At 68.4% G+C, this 20612-nt stretch overlaps 1 protein-coding gene across 2 annotated transcripts in view; it reads right to left on the bottom strand.

The window, feature by feature from the left end:
- KCNT1 (potassium sodium-activated channel subfamily T member 1) overlaps nucleotides 1-20612 on the bottom strand; it is a 59216-nt gene that overhangs the window by 23712 nt on the left and 14892 nt on the right. Inside the window, exons 1-10 of one of the 2 annotated variants that reach the window (XM_076009190.1) lie at nucleotides 16189-16348; nucleotides 8274-8353; nucleotides 8055-8154; nucleotides 5302-5358; nucleotides 4292-4340; nucleotides 2802-2861; nucleotides 2173-2247; nucleotides 2021-2104; nucleotides 1513-1607; nucleotides 811-985 (exon numbers count right to left, since the gene is read on the bottom strand). In XM_076009190.1, coding sequence (XP_075865305.1) covers nucleotides 811-985; nucleotides 1513-1607; nucleotides 2021-2104; nucleotides 2173-2247; nucleotides 2802-2861; nucleotides 4292-4340; nucleotides 5302-5358; nucleotides 8055-8154; nucleotides 8274-8353; nucleotides 16189-16343 — 930 coding nt within the window. In that variant the 5' untranslated portion in view covers nucleotides 16344-16348. Of the gene's footprint in view, nucleotides 1-804; nucleotides 986-1512; nucleotides 1608-2020; nucleotides 2105-2172; nucleotides 2248-2801; nucleotides 2862-4291; nucleotides 4341-5301; nucleotides 5359-8054; nucleotides 8155-8273; nucleotides 8354-16188; nucleotides 16349-20612 lie in introns of those variants that run through there. The other variant, XM_012782084.3, reaches the window with a different exon arrangement.

The raw sequence follows: 20612 nt of genomic DNA, 5'->3' as shown, positions 1-20612 counted from the left end.
AGGGGGCGTCTGTGAGTGGGGCTCGGCCGCGCTGCTCTCCTCCCGGGGCTGTGACTGCCGAGCTCGGTCCCACGGGAGGATGGGGGGCCTTCGGAACACCCTTTCTTCTCGCTGACAGGGCGTGGCGGCGGCTGGTGCCGGCTGAGCAAGCAGTGCCGCACGCCAGCTCTCAGCCGTGGCCCCGAGTCATGCTGGGGCTCTGCCACCTCGAGCGTCCCGGCACAGCACACAGTAGGCCCTCAGCGCCTGCTCTGCCCCGGGGGAGGCGGGAGGCAGGCGCCTCACACGGGAGAAGAGGAGGGAGGCCGGGAGCCCTGGACACCAAGGTCGGGGCAGACTCCGGCCAAGGGCCGAGCAGGCCCAGCAGAGGGTCCCGGGTGCTCTGGGCCCGTCTCCCCCAACCCCCATGTACACCTGGGGTCCGGCTCTTCCAAAGCTCCCGGCCCTCCAGGCCCTTCCACCCACGCTCCTGGGGAACGTGCCACTGTGGGTGACAGGGCCGTGCAGGCTGTCCACTCGTGCCCTGGGGCAGCTGTCCCCCCAGGCCTCTGCCTGCCCTGCCCAGTCCCGCCTGCCCCAACCTCGGCGTGGCCAGCAGATGGGCCTGGGCAGCAGCTGGGTGGCCCTCATGCCCCCAGGGCCTCTGCGCAGGTCCTGGGTGGGCGGGTCACCCGCCACCACCTGGGAGACCTGTCATGGTTCACTGCCCCGAGCACCACCGGCCTCAAGACTCGGGAGGCCCAGTGCACACGCCGCCCTGGCCTGGCGCCCCTAACGCCTGTGCCCCAGCGGGGCCGGGCCCACCTGCAGGGGGAGCACCACCAGGGCCACGCAGATCATGACGACCACCAGCAGCTGGGATGGCCAGATCTTGGGCGTGACGTCGCCGTAGCCCACAGTGGAGAAGGTGACGATGCAGAAGTAGAAGGACGTCAGCAGCGACAGGTTCCCGCCGGCTCGCTCCAGGTGCTGGATGCCGCAGGTCCTGGGCACGGGGAGGTGGGCACGGCTGGACCCGGCCACCAGGGTGGCCCCCCACTGACCGTTTGCGCCTGAGCGAGGTGGGACGGCAGAGTCCCCACCCCTGTCCCCAAGGCCTCACCCGATCCCCAGTAGCCCCTGGCCCCAGGACGGTGCCTAAGCCCAGCTCCGGCCCGAAATTTGGCCCCAGTTCCCATCTGATCCCCTCTCGGCCCCCTTCCCGCCTGGTGGCTTTCTCCCGGACCCCAGGAAATCCACTGGGAGGGGGCCTAGCCCCCACCCACCCCTGGCTGCTGTTCTCAGCTGGGCCTCCACCAAAAGGCCCTGCCTGGCCTGGGACCCGTCCCCTCCTCGGGTCCCAAGGCCACAGGCCAGGAGGCCAGACCAGGGTGGGAGGAGCTGGACTCCGTGGGCCACTTGTGTACCAGGGCCGTGGGCTCCGGGCTTCCTGGGCCTCTCCTGCCCCAGCTCTGCCGGGGAGGGTGCCTGGCCACCTGGGCCCTCCCCGCATCCCCCGCGCGGGGCTCTCACCCCGTGAACACGAGGCACAGCAGCGTGCAGAAGAGGATGAGGACCTGGTTGAACATGGCCGACTGCGTGCGCAGGATGGCGCGGTGGAAGTCGTTCTGCGGAAGGCACGCGGCTGTCAGCGGGCAGGGCCCCTGCGCCCCATCCCCCGGCACCCTGGGGGAAGGGTAAGGCGAGGGGCGGGGTGGGGGGTAGGGACTGCGCCCAGCGCTGTGGCTTCATTTCACAGCCAGGGCAGGGATAGGGCCACGGCTGAGGACGATGCCCCCTCAGCTGCCAGCAGGACACAACCCGGGGCCTGCCGTGGCCCTGGGTCACAAGGCGTGGCCTGCCGTGGCCCCAGTCTCTGCGGCCCTGGGTCTCCTGGCTGCCTCTTCCTGGGAAGGGGGAATCTGAGGCTTGACCCGGGTATTCTATCGTGACAGGGACCGGCTGTGTCTGCCAGTCACCGGCCTCCCTCCCGGTCACCGCAGGGTCCCACCCAGGCCAGGGGCCCGCGCCCACGGCTCACGATCATGTTCTCCAGCGCGTGCTTGGCCAGCCAGCAGTTGAGGAACACGGGGATGAACAGGTTCCGCAGCGGCGGCCAGAATATCTGTGGGGGAGACGGGTCAGCAGCCGGCCGCCCGCGCCGCACTGGGCCGCGCAGAGGGGCGCACCCACCGTGATGATGAAGGGCAGCGTGTTGATCATCTCCAGGACGAAGGAGACTCGGAAGACCTGCTCCCAGATGTTGCCCTGGGGACAGAGTGGGCTTCAGGGCGGGCACTGGGGACGGGGTGGAGGCTGTGGGGAGGGGGTGCTAGCAGGGGCACTGGGGGAGGGCTACTGGGGGAGGGGTGCTGGGGGAGGGGCACTGGAGGAGGGGTGCTGGGGGAGGGATGCTGGGGGAGGGGTGCTGAGAGGGGCGTTGGGGGAGGGGTGCTGGGGAGGGCTACTGTGGGAGGGGTGCTAGGGGGAGGGGCACTGGAGGAGGGGTGCTGGGGGAGGGGCGTTGGGGGAGGGCTGCTGGGGAGGGCTGTTGGGGAGGGGTGCTGGGGGAGGGGCACTGGAGGAGGGGTGCTGGGGGAGGGGTGCTGAGGGAGGGGCGTTGGGGGAGGGATGCTGGGGGAGGGGTGCTAGGGGGCGGGCGCTGGGGGGCACTGGCAATGCTGGGAGAGGATACTGGGGGAGGGGTGCTGGGAGAGGATTCTGGGGGAGGGGTGATGGGAGAGGGTACTGGGGGAGGGGTGCTGGGAGAGGGTATTGGGGGAGGGCGCTGGGGGAGGGGTGCTGGGGCACTGGGCACTCACCTTGTAGCTCAGGTAAATGAGGAGCATGGTCTCCAGGAAGCTTATTATGGCCACGATGACCTGGGAGGCGGGGAGGAAAGGCGCCTTGGCTGGCTGGGCTGGGCCGGCCAGACCCGAGCAGGGCCGACCGGAGCCGCCACAGGAGGCCAGGGTGTGTATGGGGGCAGGGGTGCCCACGTCAGGATGGTCTCAGCCGGCCACGACCTGCAGCTGACCCCTCCGGGGGCCGAGAGCCAGACTCTAGAAACGCCTGCTCCCTAGGGTGTGATGGAGGTGGGGGCCCCTCCATCCTGGAGCAGCTGGCAAGAGCCACGGGGCTGCGGTGCAATTCGCGGGAAGGCACCGGGCTGGCCCCGCCTGCCACCCAACCACTTGGCTCTGCGGTGCCCCATGGGGTCGGGCTGGGCAGGAGCCCCGGGCTTCTCAGGGGCTCCCACCGACCCCTCGGAGTTCAGTCCTGCGGGGCTGGGAGGGCGACAGACCCTGCCTGGTCTCAGGTGGAAATGTGAGGTCCATCGCGGACCAGATCAACCACTCAGAGCCGAGCAGCTGGCAGAGCCCGGAACACAACCAGGAGCCACCAGGACCTGGCCTGGGCTGCCCACCCCCACTGCCTGCCCCCAGAAAACCTCAGGGACACAGGTGGGTCAGTAGGAAGGAGAGATTTAGACTGAGAAACAGATGGGGTGGGGGGACAGTGAACCCTCAGGGGTCCCTGGGAAAATTGTGGGAAAAACAGCTGAGTCTGGGTCCCTACTTACTGGGCCTGGGTCGGTCCTCAGTGCTCACTGAGTCTGGGTCCCTGCTCACTGAGCCTGGGTCAGTCCTCAGTGCTCACTGAGCCTGGGTCCCTGCTCACTGGGCCTGGGTCAGTCCTCAGTGTTCACTGAGCCTGGGTCCCTGCTCACTGGGCCTGGGTCAGTCCTCAGTGCTCTCTGAGCCTGGGTCCCTGCTCACTGAGCCTGGGTCAGTCCTCAGTGCTCTATGAGCCTGGGTCAGTCCGCAGTGTTCACTGAGCCTAGGTCCCTGCTCACTGAGCCTGGGTCAGTCCTCAGTGCTCACTGAGTCTGGGTCCCTGCTCACTGAGCCTAGGTCGGTCCTCAGTGCTCACTGAGCCTGGGTCCCTGCTCACTGAGCCTGGGTCGGTCCTCAGTGCTCACTGGGCCTGGGTCGGTCCTCAGTGCTCACTGGGCCTGGGTCGGTCCTCAGTGCTCACTGGGCCTGGGTCGGTCCTCAGTGCTCACTGAGCCTGGGTCCCTGCTCACTGGGCCTAGGTCAGTCCTCAGTGCTCACTGAGCCTGGGTCCCTGCTCACTGAGCCTGGGTCGGTCCTCAGTGCTCACTGGGCCTAGGTCGGTCCTCAGTGCTCACTGAGTCTGGGTCCCTGCTCACTGAGCCTGGGTCAGTCCTCAGTGCTCACTGAGCCTAGGTCGGTCCTCAGTGCTCACTGAACCCCACTGCAGTCAGGAGGCATGAGGAGTGGGCACTCACCTGTATCACCCACAGATCCATCTTCCTCTCCACCCACAGGATGGGAGCCCTGGGGAGAGAAGGGGACAGCACAGGGGACACTGCAGCCACTAGCATCCCCCAGCCACCACCAGGCCACAGCAGTGACCACTGGGCCTTTGCCGGCCCCGAGCGTTTGCTGCTCACTGGGACCAAGGGCGCCCTCCTGGCCCTTGCGGGGGACCAGGATGTGGTGGAAGGAAGGGCCCTGAGGAGGGAGGAGGGGGCAGGGCCCCTAGGAGCACTTGTGCGGCCAGGGCCAGCGTGGCCCAGTGCCCCTGTGGACACGCAGGGGCAAGTGCAGCCGAGTCCCGGCTGGCCTGGGCGGCCCCCTGTTCTCACCTGGGCTGCTAGGGACAGGCTCCCACACGTGTCCCTGGAGGGGAGGGACGTCTGACCTCTCACTCTGCCTCCTGGGTCCCCTGAGCCTCGCACAGGCAGGCCGTGGGCACAGGGAGAAGGCTGAGGGGGCAGCCTGCCCTGCTCTGGTGCAGACAGGGGTTTGGGGACAAGGCTGGCGAGGTCTGGGGACATGTCTCAAACTCTGGGCCTGGCACCTTGGCTGCTGTGGAGTCACTTCCCACGGGCCGTCTGGGGCACCCACTTTCCACGGCTGCAGGATGATGAAGGGACAAGACGCCCCTCCCCGAGTCTCCCCTCCCCCGACGGCTGCTGGGGCTGAGCCCGGCCAGACTCGGGGGTGTCAGTGGTCTCAGGGGCTGCACGGCCGGCTTGTGACAGGTAACGGGGAGGATCGTAGGCTCAGAACTTGTAATTCTCTAACGCTCCCCTCTGACGGGGTCGTCCCCAGCGCTGACCAGAGCTAGGGTCTGGGGTGCAGCTGGATGTGTCCTTGGGGAACCGTAGCGGAGGACAGGCTGAGGCTGGGCACGGGCCCTCAGGGTCTGGGCTGCCTGAACCTCCGTCCTCCCCACCCCGCCCGGCCCTGGGCCTCTGAGCGGTCCGGCCACTGCCGGCCGGAGAGGACTCACCAGTTGATCTCGGGGGACGACTCATTGAAGGTGTATTTCTGCTTCGGGCAGCCCCAGCTGCGGAGAGACAGAGCCCAGCCGAGGCCCCTCCAGCGCTGCCCCAAGGACCCCTCCCAGGGCTGCCGGGGGACGGGGGGCCTGGAGGACACCCACCCACCACCCAGGGCCGCCCCTGCCTTGGGGCTGTGCCCATGTCCCACATTTCCACGGGCCTGGTGCCCCCCCAGAGCCTGCAGGGGGAGGTGGGCGGTGGTCTCTGCCCAGCCCAGCAGACAGGACAGGACAACACACCCCACATCCGCCCCCCAGAGCCTGGCAGCGAGGGGTGCTGCTCGGGGCAGAGCTGGGCACTCGGAGGCAGATTCTGCCTGTGCTGATGGTGACGGGCTCCGGGGAGGGGACTTGCTGGCCAGAGATAGACATGGGTCACTCAGGGGCTCCCGGAGGCCGGAGCAGCCCCAAATGGGCTGGACGGTGCCTGTGAGACAGGGGGTGGGGCGCCCACCCCGAGATGCTGACTCAAAGAGGCACCTCCCCAAGCCACTGCTGAGGACAGGTGTCTCCAAGCCACCTGGACCCAGACACGCTGGCTCTGCCCAGACTGCCAGCGATGCCAGGGCCACTGACCATGGGACCTCACTGCTCACAGCGCCATGGTGATGGCCAGGTCCTCCCCTCTTTCCTCTTAACTGACACTTTCCCCGAGCCTTCTGGGGTTCTTGAAACTCAATGCCCACAGCAGTGTCTGGCCACTCAACATCATCCTTCCCTCCCTACCTCCATTCATCCCTCATTCCCTCCATTCATCTGCCCTTCCCTCTATCCATCTATTCTTCCCTCCATCCATTCTTCCCTCCATCCACTCCTCCTTCCCTCCATCCTTCCCTCCTTCCACTCCTCCATCCATCCCTCCATTCATAGCTTCTTCCTTCCCTCCCTCTATCCCTCCTCTGTCCATCCACCCCTCCTTCCCTTCTTCTGCCCTTCCTTCCATCATTCATTCATCTCTTCTGCCCTCTATCCATCCCTCCATCCACTCCTCCTTCCCTCCATCCTTCCATCCCTCCATCTGTCCTTCCCTTATTCCATCCTTCCATCCACCACCCACCTGCTCTTCCTTCCTTCCTTCCATCCCCCATCCATCCTCCTTCCCTCCATCCTCACCTCTTTCCCTTCTTCCACCCCTCCTTCCATCATCTATTCATCCCTTCTTCCCTTCCTCCATCCATCATCCCTCCATCTGTCCTTCCATCCACCACCCACCTGCCCTTCCTTCCTTCCATCTACACTTCCTTCCCTCCATCCTTCCACCCCTCCATCCGTCCTCCCATATATCCACCCCCCACCCATGTGCCCCAGTGGTGCTGGGGAATGGGGGATGGATGCAGTGACCCAGGCCCTACAGGGATGGGAAGCCAGAGGCCCCGGGAGACTCGGGACGCGGACAGGGTGGGATGAACCCAGGAAGGTGGTTTGAGCGTCAGGTAGCACCTCATTCTCCTGCTCAAACCCCCACGGTGGGTTCCGCCCTCCTCTGACTGGACGAAGACAGAAGGGTGTTTTCAGGAGAGGGTGAGTGAGGACTCTCCCGGGGACGCCAGGCCCCGTGAGTGGGCATCAGATGAGAAGGGGCTGAGCGAAAACTTATCCGCAGGCAGCCAGGACCTGCCCTGCAGGGAAGAGCCCGCTCTGAGGAGCCGGAGCAGAGCCCCCGTGCTGGAGGCTTCACAGATCCCAGCAGCGACGACCACGCCCCACACCCGACTGCACCGCCCGGCGCCTGGGCGCTCGAGTGTAACCAGCACTGAGCATCGCCAGACATTTGCGGAATCCACTGGCATGGGACAGAGGGTTCTCCAGCGCGGGCTCAGGAGAAGCAGCCTGAGCAGCGGAGGAAACGGGACCGGAAGGGACGAGGGCACCGCCCTGCAGGGCCGTGGGGAGGGGCTGTGAGGAGGAATCCCTGGAGCTCGAAGACGGAAGGAAAGGGCGCAAGAGGTGGGACGAGAGGGGGGACACGGAGTGCAGAGGCCAGCGAGAGACCCGGGTGAGTCTCCAAAGACGGGATTCGGGGCAACCTGGCCGTGCTCGTGGGACCAGCACGTGGCGGAGGAGGAGCCACGGCGTCCTTGGCACAGAGAGAAGGTCCCGGTGGCTCTCGGAAAGGACAAGGGGCTTCCCGCCGGGACTGAGGGCTGGAGACCACACCTTTCCAAGCAGCGGCGGCAGCAGTTCCCAGACCGGCGGGAAGGTCCCAGGACCCTCCTGTGGTTGCTGCAGCCCGTGGTGTCCCCGACCAACCATGGGGGGTGGGCAGACCCTGCAGAGGCGCTGGGCCCAGGGCGGCAGGGCTGTCCGCAGGGGCCCGGGCAACCCGCAGGACCGAGGGGAGTCCCCTCCCAGACCCCACGCGAAGGGGGAGACCTATTCCAGACCCTCCGGCCTGTCCTCGGACCTTCCCAAGTCCGTCCACCTGCACCCACGGTCGCGGCAGTGGGTCTACGATGGGCCCCCACCCCACGCTGAGCCAGTCGGTGGGGACCCGGGGACAGCGTCCAGGGATGGACACTGGGATGTGGGGTCACACGGGATGGGAAGGACTCCCAGAGGCCCCGGGCACAGGGCTCCCAGGGGCCCAGCAGGTGCTGGCCACGGGCCTCCCCCGGGGACCCCATCAGCCCGGCAATGATGGGGGGCCCAGGTGGGGAGCTCAGTCCGGGGACCCCGGCCCCCCAGCCCCTCGGGTCACCCACCAGCCGATCCCCAGGTCCGGATCGTCCAGCAGGACCCGCACGATGTAGAGCAGGCAGGTGAGCAGCTTCAGGGAGAAGTTGAACAGCCGGATCCGCAGGCCTGCGGGCGGGGCTCAGGGGCAGTGGCCTCGGGCGGGGAGCCGAGAGGGGGCGCCCCGCACCCCGCCCTGCCCTCCCCGAGGACGCGCCCAGCCCCCCACGCCCCAAGGCCCCACTCACTGGATCTCTGGTTTTTGATGAAGAACAGCTTGAGCCGCTCCTTGAAGGTGTTCTCGTTGACGTAGAACTCCACCTGCACCCTGCGGGGAGCGCGCCATGGGGTCCCTCGGGGGACAGGCCGGGGCCCTGCGCCCGCCGCCTCCCGAATTAGAGGACCAAGGACAGGCCCCGGGCAGGGCCTCGGCACCCCAGAAGACGGCACAGGCCTGGCCCTCCAGAAGCTTCCTCCCGGCACCCCGGGGCCCGCCGGCCGCCGCCTGTTCAGCGTCCGGGGCCCTCTGGGCTCCGAGAAGGTTCCGGGCCGTGCGTGGGCCCTGCTCTCTTCAACCGAGTTTGAAAGCCTGACGTCACTGCCCCCGTGAGGAGGTGGCCCGACACCTCCAGAAGTGTCTGGAACGCCCGTCCTGCCCCCGCGCACCTGACACCCAAGGTACGGGACGGAGGCCCGTGTCGGCTTCGAGGCGGGCCCTGTCCTGGGGCCCGAGGGAGGCGTCTGGGTGGAGCCCCTCCACCCGCCCCACCGCCCCACAGCCAGGACGCGGTGGCCGGGGGCCTCCCAGGACACCCCTTCCCCGCCACTCTCCTGCCATGAGCAGCAAAGGCCGAGCTGGGGGGTCTTCCTGTCCCCTGCCCCTCTCTCACACCCTCCTGGGCCTCTCAGCACCCCCCACACTGGTTCTCCCCTCCCCCATTCACCTTGGCTCCCTCCCCCCACCTCAACCATAGGTTCTCCCGGAGCCCCCCTCCCTCAGAATTCTGGTTCCAACCTGCAGCCCCTCCCCGGGCCGCCCCTCGGACCCCCAGGCCAGAGGGCTCTGCTGCCCTCCCGACATTGCCCACCTCCCCGCAGTGGACACCCCCAGCCTGGGGCTGCAGTGACAGGGTCCTGCCAAACCCTCTGTCTGCCCCTGTCCTCCCTGCCCGGTCTCACTGGACATCACCGTAGGGACCTTCCTGCCTGTCCACCAGCCCCGCCTGCCTCCCACCCACATGGCCCTACCTGGGCTCACCTCTGACCCTGACCTCCCAACTCCCAAGGGTCCCGCCTGGCCTCTGAGGGTGAGTGAAGCTCCACCCTGCCCCCCCCAGCATGTCCCCCCGCAGCCCACACCCAGACCTGGGCTGGCCTCAGAAAATGCAGCCACATGCCGAGACCACGAGACCACGGAGACAGCGGCTTGGGCTCTGCCTTCCTTCGTGGCCGGGAAACCGGGGACGCCCGACCCCGCTCACTGGGCCCCCCCAGGGCTGCCCCGCAGCGACACCCCCACCTCACACATTCTAAACTGAAGCCCCTGCCCAGGCCCCAGCGGCTCAGCAGGGCTGACCTGGGACCCTCTTGCCCTGGCCGGCCCTCGGGTGAGCACCCAGCCGGGCGGCTGCGGACACCATCTGGACGGCCACCCGGCAGCCCAGGGCGCTCAGCGGTGGTGCCCGGCCTCGGGGGAAAGCACGGCCACGCAAAGCCAGAGGAGCCCTGGGGCCCGGCAGACGGGGCTCCCCACTAGGCGGGCGCCCTGCAGCGCCCCGGAAACTGACGAACTGTGACCGGGGCGCCTCCCAGCGCCACCACAGAAGCAGGTTAAAAACGATCGTCTCGCCAAGGAGCACGTTTGAGGCGACCGGTGTGGTCTGGTCCTCCTCGAGGAAGCTCAGGGCGCCTGTGGCCACAGCCCTGGCTGGCGCGGTCAGTCGCGAGGGCAGCTGGTGGGCAGGCAGGGGAGGGGGATCTAAACGCTCTGTGCGTCCCAGGCTCCTCACCAACACGGATGACGCTGTCCTGCTCCCGGCTCCCGAGTGGCCACAGGGCAGCTGCAGGACCCCACCCCCGCCCGGGTGCGCGACGCCCCCTCCCCACGGGGCCAGGCCGAGTAACAGGCGGCCAAGCGCACGGCCAGCTGCTCCCGGCCTGGGAACAAGGTTGACGGCCCGCGTGGGGTGGGCCTGGCCGCGCCGGGAGGCGGAGGGAGCTCGGGCCTCCAACGGTGCCATGTGCACCCGGGTCAGGCCGAGATCCCTGAGCCCTCGACAGGCAGAGCCCCGACCCCGGCTCTGGGGTGGTGCTGTCCTCGGGACCGCGTGTGGGGCTCACGCCTGGCACTGTGAGGACCCGGAGCCCGCAGGGTGCGCTCCCCGAGCTCTGCTGCAGGGACCTGCCAGCCCCACCCCTGCAGGGATGAGGCTGAGGCCCAGGGCCCCCTCCCTGGGTCACGGGGAGGGAGGTCCAAGGAAGTGCCGGGTCTAGGGCCCCAGGCCCCCTCCCCCTTAGGACAGCAGAGTGGACAGACCCAGGCAGCAGCTCTGCCCCGTCCTCGGCTGTGTCGGACCCGGGACTGGGCCCCACGTGCAGCCGTGCCCACTGGGACCCGTGCCCAGGGTCTCGCCACACAGGGGGCCTGAGGAGGCCCCACCCCCACCAGGGGCCTCTGAGGAGGGGCCTGGCTGCCCCAGACAAGCAGGGCAGGCAGAGGCCGGGTGGCTGCAGCCGTCCCCGCCGACTGGGCCGGCCGGGGCATTCCTGGCAGGTGGCCCCGCACAGATGGCCCGTGCTGGAGGAGCTTGAACACAGGCTGCCCGGCCCCCACAGCCCTGCACTCACACGGGGCAGAGGTCGGGCGCGGCCCACGACAGGCGCCCCTCCGCAGGTGCCCAGGGGCGGCACGCAGGCCTCTGCTCACAGCGCTGGGCGGGCAGGGAAGGCCGGGCCCAGGCCTGGTGCCAACCCTGAGCCCGGCTATTCTGAGCCTGGCAGAGTGTGCCCAGCGAGGGGCCCGGAAAGGGCAGACACGTGGCCAGGGCTATGTCCCCGGCCTCCCTGCCTCCTGGGCTCCAGGGGGACGGTAACCGGCCCAGGCTGCCTGCAGGGAGGGGCCTGGAGGAGGGCTCAGGCGGTTGCCGCTGCCGACTGTCAATCAATGCAAGTAGCAGTCGTGTGGAGGCCCCACTGGACAGGCCAGGTGCGGGGGGCGGGCGTGGCTGCCCTGGCCGCAGAGCCTCGCTCCACTTGACCGGATCTCAGAGGCAGCCAGGAACCGCGGCAGCAGAGCCCGGGCACAGCTGGGCACACAGTGGGACGGGCACAGCCTCCGGGAGGCCGGGGCCCCAGCAGCCACTGCGTGCCTGTCCCTGTCAGCCCTGGGGCGGGTCCCTGCTCCCGCCTCTAGCTGCTCTCGAGGGCCGAGGACACCACGGCAGGGGACCCCGTTTCCTCTCCAGGAGTCCCCGAGGGCCCACTGCTGTCCAGACCACACTCAGCGCACTCAGCGCAGAAGCACCTGCTGCGGGTGCTCCAGGCGTGTGGGGACACGGGCCTGCCGCCGAGCCAGCCCTGCCCCGCCAGGCACTTACTGAGACAGGGAGGACTGCGGGCTGAGCTCTTCCGCGGGAGGCCTGGGCACACAGAGGACGGTCAGCGCGGCAGCGCCGGGCGGTGGCGGGGCGGCAGGACCGGTGGGCGCAGACGTGCAGGGAGCTCTGGCCGGGAAGCGGGCGCCCGTCCCCCCACACCCTGACTAGGGGCGCCTGGGCACGGCGGGTGGGGACCGAGAAAGCAGCGCAGCCCGCCCCGCACATGCCCCCCACCCTGCGCCTGGGCCAGACGGGGCGACAGCCGCACCTGAGGCCACAGCCACCCGCCTGCAGCCAAGCAGTGACACTCGGGAGCAGGTGCCAGCACGCAACCTGGCTGGGCCCGCCTGACCCCGGCGTCCGGGAGGAGCAGAGGCAGCTCCAGCACCCAGGGAGTCCCAGCTGGCACCGCGCAGCCGGGCGGCCAGGCAGGGCTCAGGTGCGCCCGGCCTGCCCGGGCTCCGGCTCTGAGGGCTGCCGGCTTCCCCCCTGCCCTACACCAAAGTCAGGCCTCTAGTGACAGGACCGGCCAGGGTGGGGAGTGACACCGCTCCAGGCCGCCCAGGCAGCCTGGCCTTGGCTCGTCCCAGTCTGGCTGGCAGGAGGGCGTGGCCGGCCCTGGGCAGCAAGCTGGGCGGGGGCTGAGGGCTCTGGAGGTGCAGCCTGTGCAGGGGTTGGGCAGGGTGGGGTGCAGAGGGTCTCTGCCTGCTCTACGTGCCAGGCCTGGGCCAGCTCCTCCTCAAAGGACTTCAGAGGGGCTTTTAATGCTCCAAGGGGCTTTTGTCTTTTAATGCTCAAAGCAATCATTTCCCAGAAAAGGAAACGAAGGTTCAGAGAGGACCACTGCCTAACCAAGGCTACACAGGCAGGGAGGAGGGAGCCGGCCTGCAGAGAGGGGTCAGCCTCCCACACAGCCTGGGACACAGGTGCAGGCTCCCTGCCCTCTTTGGCAGGGCCCTGGGTGGGCGAGGCAGAAGCCGGACACACACCGGGAAGGCCAAGCCCTGGCCAGGCCAGCAGCGCACGCAGGCAACACGGGCTTAGCCAGGCCTGAGCCGTGGGGACACCGGGAGGTGCTGGCAGACCCTGCGTCCTGCCTGCCTCAGGTCCCTCTGCTGCCCTGAGCTTGGGGCTGGGGCTGCCGGGGCCGTGGGGAGGCCGGGCCCTGGGACACAGACACAGCCCATGTGGCTGCACTGCCTCCTGTCCTCCCTGTCAACTGCACCCGGGGCAGGGCCTCGGGGAGGGGAGGGCGAGCCCTCCCCCTCCTGACCACACTCCTCCTGGACCTGACTACCCATCTGTCACTCTGCCTGTCACTCTGGCCCCGCTGTCCACCTCACACGGCCCGAGGGCCACCTCACAGCTGGAGGGTCCTGCCCGCTTGCCAGTGGGCAAAGGGGCGTGGCCGCCGCTGGTCTGCGCAGACCCGGCTGAGGACCCGAGCCCCCCATCACCAAAAGACCGTGCCAGGCAAGCTCAGAGTGAGGAGGGAGGGGAGAGAGCTGGGCCCCCTCGGGATGTCCAGGCCCAAGATGGCCCTGCGGGGCCTGACTCAGCTCCCACTGGGCCCGATAGCGGCCGGGAACCACGCGGTGCCTCTGCCAGCCACGCTGCAGCCCTGACACGGCTGGGACACAGGTGGGTGGGAGCCCTGGAGCCTCCCTCCCCCACAGCGGGGTCAGCTGCCAACACGGGTGGCCCGGTCACAGACGCTGCCACCCCGTGGGGAAGGTCTGAGCCCCGCGTGGCAGCCATGGGCAGCTGGAGGGGGGGGTTGGTGCTGCCTTCCCCCTGTGTCCCGCGGGGCTGGGCTCGGGGACCCAGGGGCTGCCACACACCCGCCTCCTGCAGGGAGGATGGGCTCGGCCACCCCGTGTCCGAGAAGCAGCTCCCCCAGGCGGACTGGGTGTCCTCTTCCCCTGCACCGGGGAACCCCAAGGCCCAGGAGAAGCTTCACAGGAGGGTTCCGTGCTCAGGTGGGTTTGGGAACTTCCACACCCACGCGGATCTCCAAGCCTTCGAGTCTCAGCAGGGCCACATGGGGCACCTGCTCTGGGCGCATTGTGTCCCCCAAACCCACATGCTGAAGCCCTCACTCCCAGGACTGATCCCGTCCGACTGGGGCCTCGTAAAAACCGGGGATCAGGACGCCGACAGGCACGGTGGGGGGACGGCGGCGAGGACACAGGGAGGAGACACGCCCACGCCGTGACCTGGGACCTTCAGACCTGCACGGGGGAATCGGTTTCCGCTGTCTTTGCCCCGCCTGGCGCTTTGCCACGGCGCCAGCAGTCACTCACGCTCAGCGAGGGGTCGCGTCCCCCCGGGACTAGGACACGCCCTGCACCTGCCTGTGGCCAGCCGGGTCCAGGACAAAGCAGCCACCGAGACAGGTGCATGTGGGGGGGCGATGGGAAACTCAGGGGCGGGGCGGGAGGCCCGGGCAGGAGGGAAATGAGTGGGTGCACCAAGAGAAAGACGCCACGTCACGTTAGTGCCACTGAGTGAGCACCACGGGTTAGGGCCAGGGTTCAGGCTGAGTGGCAGGGGCTCCTTCAGCGGGACTCGGGGCACACGCATGTGCTCACTGGGGAGACAGCAGGAAGGGACTCCCGGGGACACCAGCCACGCAGGCCAGGCGTGGGTGCAGGGACCGTGTCCTGAGTGCACTGTGGGGCGCTGAGGCGTAAGTCGGGACCCGTCAAATGTGAGGCTGGGAGACCCCACCCGGGAGGCTGAGGCCACCAGGCCCAGGGCCGGTGGGGGCGCTAAGGGGTGGGGCCTGCACGCTGGCGGCGTGGTGGCGCCTGTCCCATGGGGGGCTCTTACCCCCCACCCGGGTCAGGCGTCCTCACCCCTCCCCCACCCCCGGCTCACGCTGGAGACAGTGTGGGGGCCCAGGCTGGGCCGGGGGATGGGGAAGACCCGTGGCAGGGGTGGCTCCCCCACCTGTGGCCAGTCCTTGGGGACAGTGGAGACCCCTCCCTCCACCTCCCTGTGGCCCAGCTGGGGGCTGAGGGAGCCTGGGGGCCCCTAGGTGGCCCAGGCACGCAGGATGGCGGCCGCAGGCTGAGTCCTCCTCCCCTCTGGCGGCGGACACGCCCCCTCCCTGCTCCGGTCTCGCCCAGAACCCTCGGTAGACCCACGTACACAAACGGCTCATCTGCCAAGTCCTCCTCTGCTCAGGAACCTGCACTGGCTCCCTACTGCTCGCTGCGGAGGGCACCGAACGCTCAGGAGAGCACACTGCAGGGCCCGGCCCGGCCGTGTGGACGGCTCCCCCGTCTCTGCTCTGCAGAAGGAGGCTGGCCAGGGGGACAGAGCGAGGCCACCCACGTGGAGGGGTCAGCACAGTCAGTGGCCCACAGGGCCAGGAGTGACCTTGGAGAGGGCTTCCTGGAGGAGGTGGCCTTGGGCTGCGCTGAGGGCTGAGAGGCAGCTGGGCCGGCCGTCGCTCTGTGGGTCCCACAGGAGCAGGGGTGGCCAGGCCGCCTGCCAGTGGAGCTTCTGGGATCTCCGGCCCCTCGGTGTCCAGGGGGCCCAGGGACAGGACGGGGTCCGGCCCCCAGGGTGGGGCCACAGCGAGGCGCTTGGCCTCAAGCGGTGGGAACACAGCTGGGCGGCACCCATCGCCCCCCGGGGTGCCACGAGGAGCCAGAAGCGGGGTGCAGGAAGGGGCCCGGACAGCGTGGCCGGGTGCGGGACAGGGGAGGCTCGGGCACCCTCGCCCCTGCCATCTGCCGGGCCCTGGCTCGCCAGCCATGCCTGGCCGTCCCCCAGGCCTGGCCACGCTGCCCCTCTGCCTGGAAGGCCCAGTCCATCTCCCCCCCCCATGTCCCCAGGTTCAGCGCCCCAGGAGGGCTGCGCTCCTGCCCCAGCCCGGCGTGCACCTCTCCCCGCAGGCAGCGTGCGCCCACGCGTGTGCCCACACCGGCCGGTCTGATTCATCGCAGCCCCCACAGCACCAGCTCGCTGGCTCGGGGGTGCCGGCGGGGACGCACTGCGGACCAGGCCTCCGTGTTCTCATCCGGGAAATGGGGGTGCCGCACCCCACCCTGAGCTGGCTGACGGGCCCCAGGGGGAGGGGAGGGGCGCCCACCCACCCTGGCGGGCTCCATCCCTGGGCAGGCCTCCTGCACGCTGCCGGGCCTGCCCCCGCGGGCCGCCCCCACGGCCTGAGCCCGCTGTCCAGCCCGGGTCTGCGGAGCCGGGCGCGCGAGTCCCGACCTGCCTGGGCCTTCCCCCCCTCCCCTCGCGTGGGGCCGGCCCTGCCTCCCCGGGCGGAGCCGACAGGAGCGGCCCCCGTGGGACAGGGCTCGGCGGGTCCACTTCCTCCTCCCGGGGTCCTGCCTGGACACCCCGCGTGCTCAGCCGCGGAGAGGGGCGGCGCGAGTCCCGCAGGCTCGGGGCTGGCCGGGCACGGGGCGCAGCGGTGCGGCCCGCAGCGGAGACCTGGCCGCCCCTCTCCCCCACCCCGCGGCGGCGAGCGGCAGGTGCAGCGAGCGAGCGCGCGAGCGAGCAGGGTGCGCGGGAAGCGAAGCAGCCCCAGGCCCGCGGCCCCTACCTCTGGCCCATGTCGCTGCCCACGGAGCCCGCGCCGCGGGCCGGCAGCAGCGGGCTGAGCCCGTGCGGCTCCTCTGGGGCCGCGGCGCCGGCAGGGGCGCCCCCCGGGCCCGCCTTGCCCTCGGAGGGTGAGCGCGGCAGCTTGGCCCGAGCCATTCTGCGGGAGCCCTGGCGGCGGCGGCGGCGGCGGCGGGAGGCGATGGGGGCGGAGCCAGGCGGAACCGTCGCCCCGCCCGCCCCGCCCTCCCCGCCGCAGTGGCACGGCCGGCCCGCCCGCCCCCGCCCCTGCCAGGGCGCCCCCATCCAGGAGCGATGCCAGCACCCCGCGGTCCTGCAGCTGCTTTGGCAGAAGTAACAGCAACAGTGACAGTCACCGTGGGGGGCAGGGAGGAGCCAGGAGCAGGCGACTGCTGGAGGGGCTGGCTGTCCCCTCCTGGCCACAGCCCTGCCCTCCGCGCGGCCCTCACCCCTGCGCCAGGCCAGGTGGGACACTGCGGTCTGCCCTGCTCCCCTCCGAAGGCACTCGGGGTCCTCACCCCACGTCCCACCCCAGAGCTGTCAGGGCACAGCCCACGGGGCACCCCCTGACCACGGCCCGAAGGCCAGCCTGGGCCCTGGGCGCTGGCTGGCACCAGGTGCCTGCCACGGCCTGCTCAGGGTCCCCTCAACCCTCAGCGGGCGGCAGGGACTCTCATCCTGTTGCAAGGTGGGGACTGGGGGGCAGTGGCTTCCCAGGGGCTGATGCAGGAGGGAGCAGAGCCAGGATTTGAACACAGGACCCGCTGACCCGGCCCAGCTCACTATGGCCACGTTATGTGGCCTTTCCAGCCCAGTCCCGTCCATTGCACTGACGGGGCTCCAGGTGACTCCCCCAGGTGACAGGCAGGTCCCAGACGGTAGGTGAGTCCAGTTGCCCGGAAGCCCTGCCCGGTGGGGCAGGAGGCCCTGAGGCCAGAGCGGGCTGAGGAGGGGACGCCGGCCCTGGGCCCCAGCACGGGGTGCACGGAGCAACGCTGCCTGACGTGTCCGGCACTTCCTGCTGCAAGGTGTGGACGGCCTCGAGCCCGACCGCTGCACAGGGGAGGAAGCCCCTGTTGGGAACACACGCTTCTCGTTGGGGCGGCCCCAGGGATGGGCCAGGTGTGTCCTGCAGGTGGGCCGGCCAGGCCTCCTGGAGGACCAGCTGGGGGAGGAGGCGGGGGTGGGGGGTGGGGGTGACGCCCAGGCGGGAAGATGGAGCAGCAGGCAGGGCGATGATGACACCCACTTCAGACATTCCCAGGGTGACTGCCAGGCCGTGCACGGCTTGACGGGGAAGGGCTGCAGGAACCACGTTTGGGCACTCAACCGGGGCCGAGAAGCAGGCGGCTGGCGTTGGTGGAAGGAGGAATGGCGAGGGGGAGCAGCCAAGCCCCCACGGGGCCAAAATCCCCAGCTGCCTAGTGGGAGGTCATGTGTCCACAAAGTGACAGGTCACCTTGAGGTGACAGGGGACATGAAACCACCCAGTGGAGGGGCCCGGCTGTCATCGTTAGCCCAGTAGTCCCTCGGGCCACCTCTAACGGGACAACCCAGACTTGAGGCCACACGCAGCCCCAGTGGCACCTGGGATGTTTCTCACCTGCATCGAGCACAAGCTGAGCCACCCACAGAGGGGCCCCAGACACGGAAAGACGGTGGAACACTCCGCAGGGCCAGAGGCCAGGTGTGTTAGCGACCCACGCCGCGTAACAAACTGCCACCAGCCTGGAACCTTAAAGCAACACCCTTTATTATCCCTCAGTCCTGCGGGTCGGAAGCCCAGGCGGGGCTTCGCTGAGGGTCTCCTGAGGCTGAGCTCAAACGGCGGCAGGGCTGGGCTCCCACCTGGAGCCCTGGGTGCAGCGAAATCCACGGAAACCCAGCAGGCAGGAGGGCCAGGGTAAATTCACACCTGACGGGTGCAGTGCACACTATCTGGGTGATGGGCACAGGTAAATCCACACCTGACGGGTGCAGTGCACACTATCTGGGTGATGGGCACAGGTAAATCCACACATAATGGGCATAGCACACACTATCTGGGTGATGGGCACAAGTAAATCCACACATAATGGGCATAGCGCACACTATCTGGGTTATGGGCACAGGTAAATTCACACCTGAGGGGTGCAGTGCACACTATCTGGGTGATGGGCACAGGTAAATCCACACCAGACATGTGCAGTGCACACTGTCCGGGTGATGGGCACAGGTAAATTCACACCTGACGGGCACAGTGCACACTATCTGGGTGATGGGCACAGGTAAATCCACACCTGATGGGCACAGCACACACTATCTGGGTGATGGGCACAGGTAAATTCACACCTGACGGGCACAGTGCACACTATCTGGGTGATGGGCACAGGTAAATCCACACCTAACGGGCACAGCACACACTATCTGGGTGATGGGCACAGGTAAATCCACACCTGAGGGGCACAGCGCACACTGTCCAAGTGATGGGCACACCTATACCTTTGACTCAAACTGTATAAAAGCAATCCACAGAACCAAAACGTCTGCACCCCTATAATACTCTGAAATTAAACATAAATAAATTAAAAATAAAGAAAGAATCCACTGCCGGGCTCAGTGCACAACCCGCAGACTCCCGTTCCCTGCAGGACTGAGGTCCCCTTTCCCTGGGGCTGCCGGCGGGGCGGCTCTCAGCTCCCGAGGGCCCCCACCCCTTGGCTCCTGGCCCCATCGTCAAGCCGAGATGCCGCCTTGGGGCCTCCAAGCGCTCTCACAGCCTCTTCCGCCCCCCAGCCTGGGCACACCCACTTCAGAAGCTCCTGTGATGGGATTCTGCCCCTGACAACCTTTCCGGTGAACTCGGAGTCAGCTGATCCATAACCTTAATTATCCCTCCCTGCACTTCTGCCCCCCAGCTGCCCTTGCCGTGCGGGGACACCCCAGTGACCTCGTTGTCCCTTGATCACCTCTGCGAGGGCCCCATCCCACGCACAGCCCGATTCTGAGGGTGCTGTAGGTTATGGCTTCAGTGTATAAATTTGGGGGGTCACAGTGCACCCCCTCACACTGTATCACGTAACAGTCCTGGTGTGACGCCTCCTATTCCCAGTCTCCGGGGCAGGGCAGGAGTCTGAGGGCCACACCCGATGGCTGCTGTTCCGGATGAAAGCGGCTGGTGGCCGTGACATCTGCACGGGGCCCCGAGCTCCTAGACGGGACAGCCTGCCATAGACACGCGGGGTACACGGGGCACATGGGAACACGAAGCCATCTCCCCGGCACCGCCGGCCGCTCCTGCCGGGATCTGCCCAGCCCTGGCCCGCCTACCTCCAGCCCTCTCCTGGCCCCACGGGTGTGACCCTGGTCTCCCCACGTTCTGGGAGGGGGACCCCTCCTCCCTCCCCACCTGGCACAGTGCGAGTGTCTCGGGTGTCCTGACGTCTGCCCTTCCCAGTCCAGCGCGGCGGGCTCTGCATCCTGGCGAGGCTCTGGGGTCTCACTTCCTAACGGGGGAGGGTGGGACCCCCGGGGAGCATGGGTGGGGGGTGGGGGGAAGGGCCTGGCCACCCAAGGTAGGGGTGGGGAGACGGCCCCCACCCCAGTGGCCGCTGCTGGTCTTTTTCTCCCCCTGACAGAAGCGAGGTGCGTTTGTCCCAATGTTCATTCTCCCTCTGGACATATGGGGTCTCCAGGCGTAGGACTGTCGGGGGCCGCCAGGCAGGGGCTCAAAACAGCAGGACTATTCTCTCTCAGGCCTGGGGCCACCAGTCCCAGTCAGTATCCCTGGGCTCGAATCAAGGTGCCCCAGGCCTCGGAGTCCCTCGGGGGCTCCTCCCGCCCCCTCCAGTTCCTGGTGGCCCAGGTGGCCCTGGCCCGTGGCCACTGCCCCACCCTGCGCCTCCAACCTCACGCAGCCTCTTGGTAGTGGTTTTTTTTTAGTTCTGTTAAGGTTTTTATTTTTTGATAGTAAAATTTGCATAACACAAACTCCACCAGTTTAACCATTTTTGCCCCCTCTTGCAAGGAGATGGCATTTCAGGCCCCCCAGGGTGGCCTCCCCACCTCAAAATCCTCAGCCACATCTTCAGTCTTTGCATGTGAGGCCCTCGTCACAGGTCCCAAGACAGGGACAGGCCAGCATCCCGCCAGCTGGGAAGGGCGGATCCCCAGGGGCCCCACCTCCTGCCGGCGATCGGGGGCGGGGCAGCACACTCTGCATGGGGGGCTGGGCGCTGGCCCAGGGCCACCTCTGGCACCACACCTGCCTTCCAGGGAACCACAGCCACCCCCGGGCACAGGAGGGGTCCGCCCCCAGGCAGACCTGGTCTGGGCTCCCCCTGCACCCCCACCCTTGCCTGGCCCTGGGGGCAAATGGCAAAATCACTTAGCCAGTTACCAGGGGAGTGGGGCAGGGTGAGGCCTCCC

The sequence above is a fragment of the Microcebus murinus genome, chromosome 12 (genome assembly GCF_040939455.1).
Source record: "Microcebus murinus isolate Inina chromosome 12, M.murinus_Inina_mat1.0, whole genome shotgun sequence".
Classification (NCBI taxonomy): Eukaryota; Metazoa; Chordata; class Mammalia; order Primates; family Cheirogaleidae; genus Microcebus; species Microcebus murinus.
This window is presented reverse-complemented; position numbering and strand designations above follow the sequence as displayed.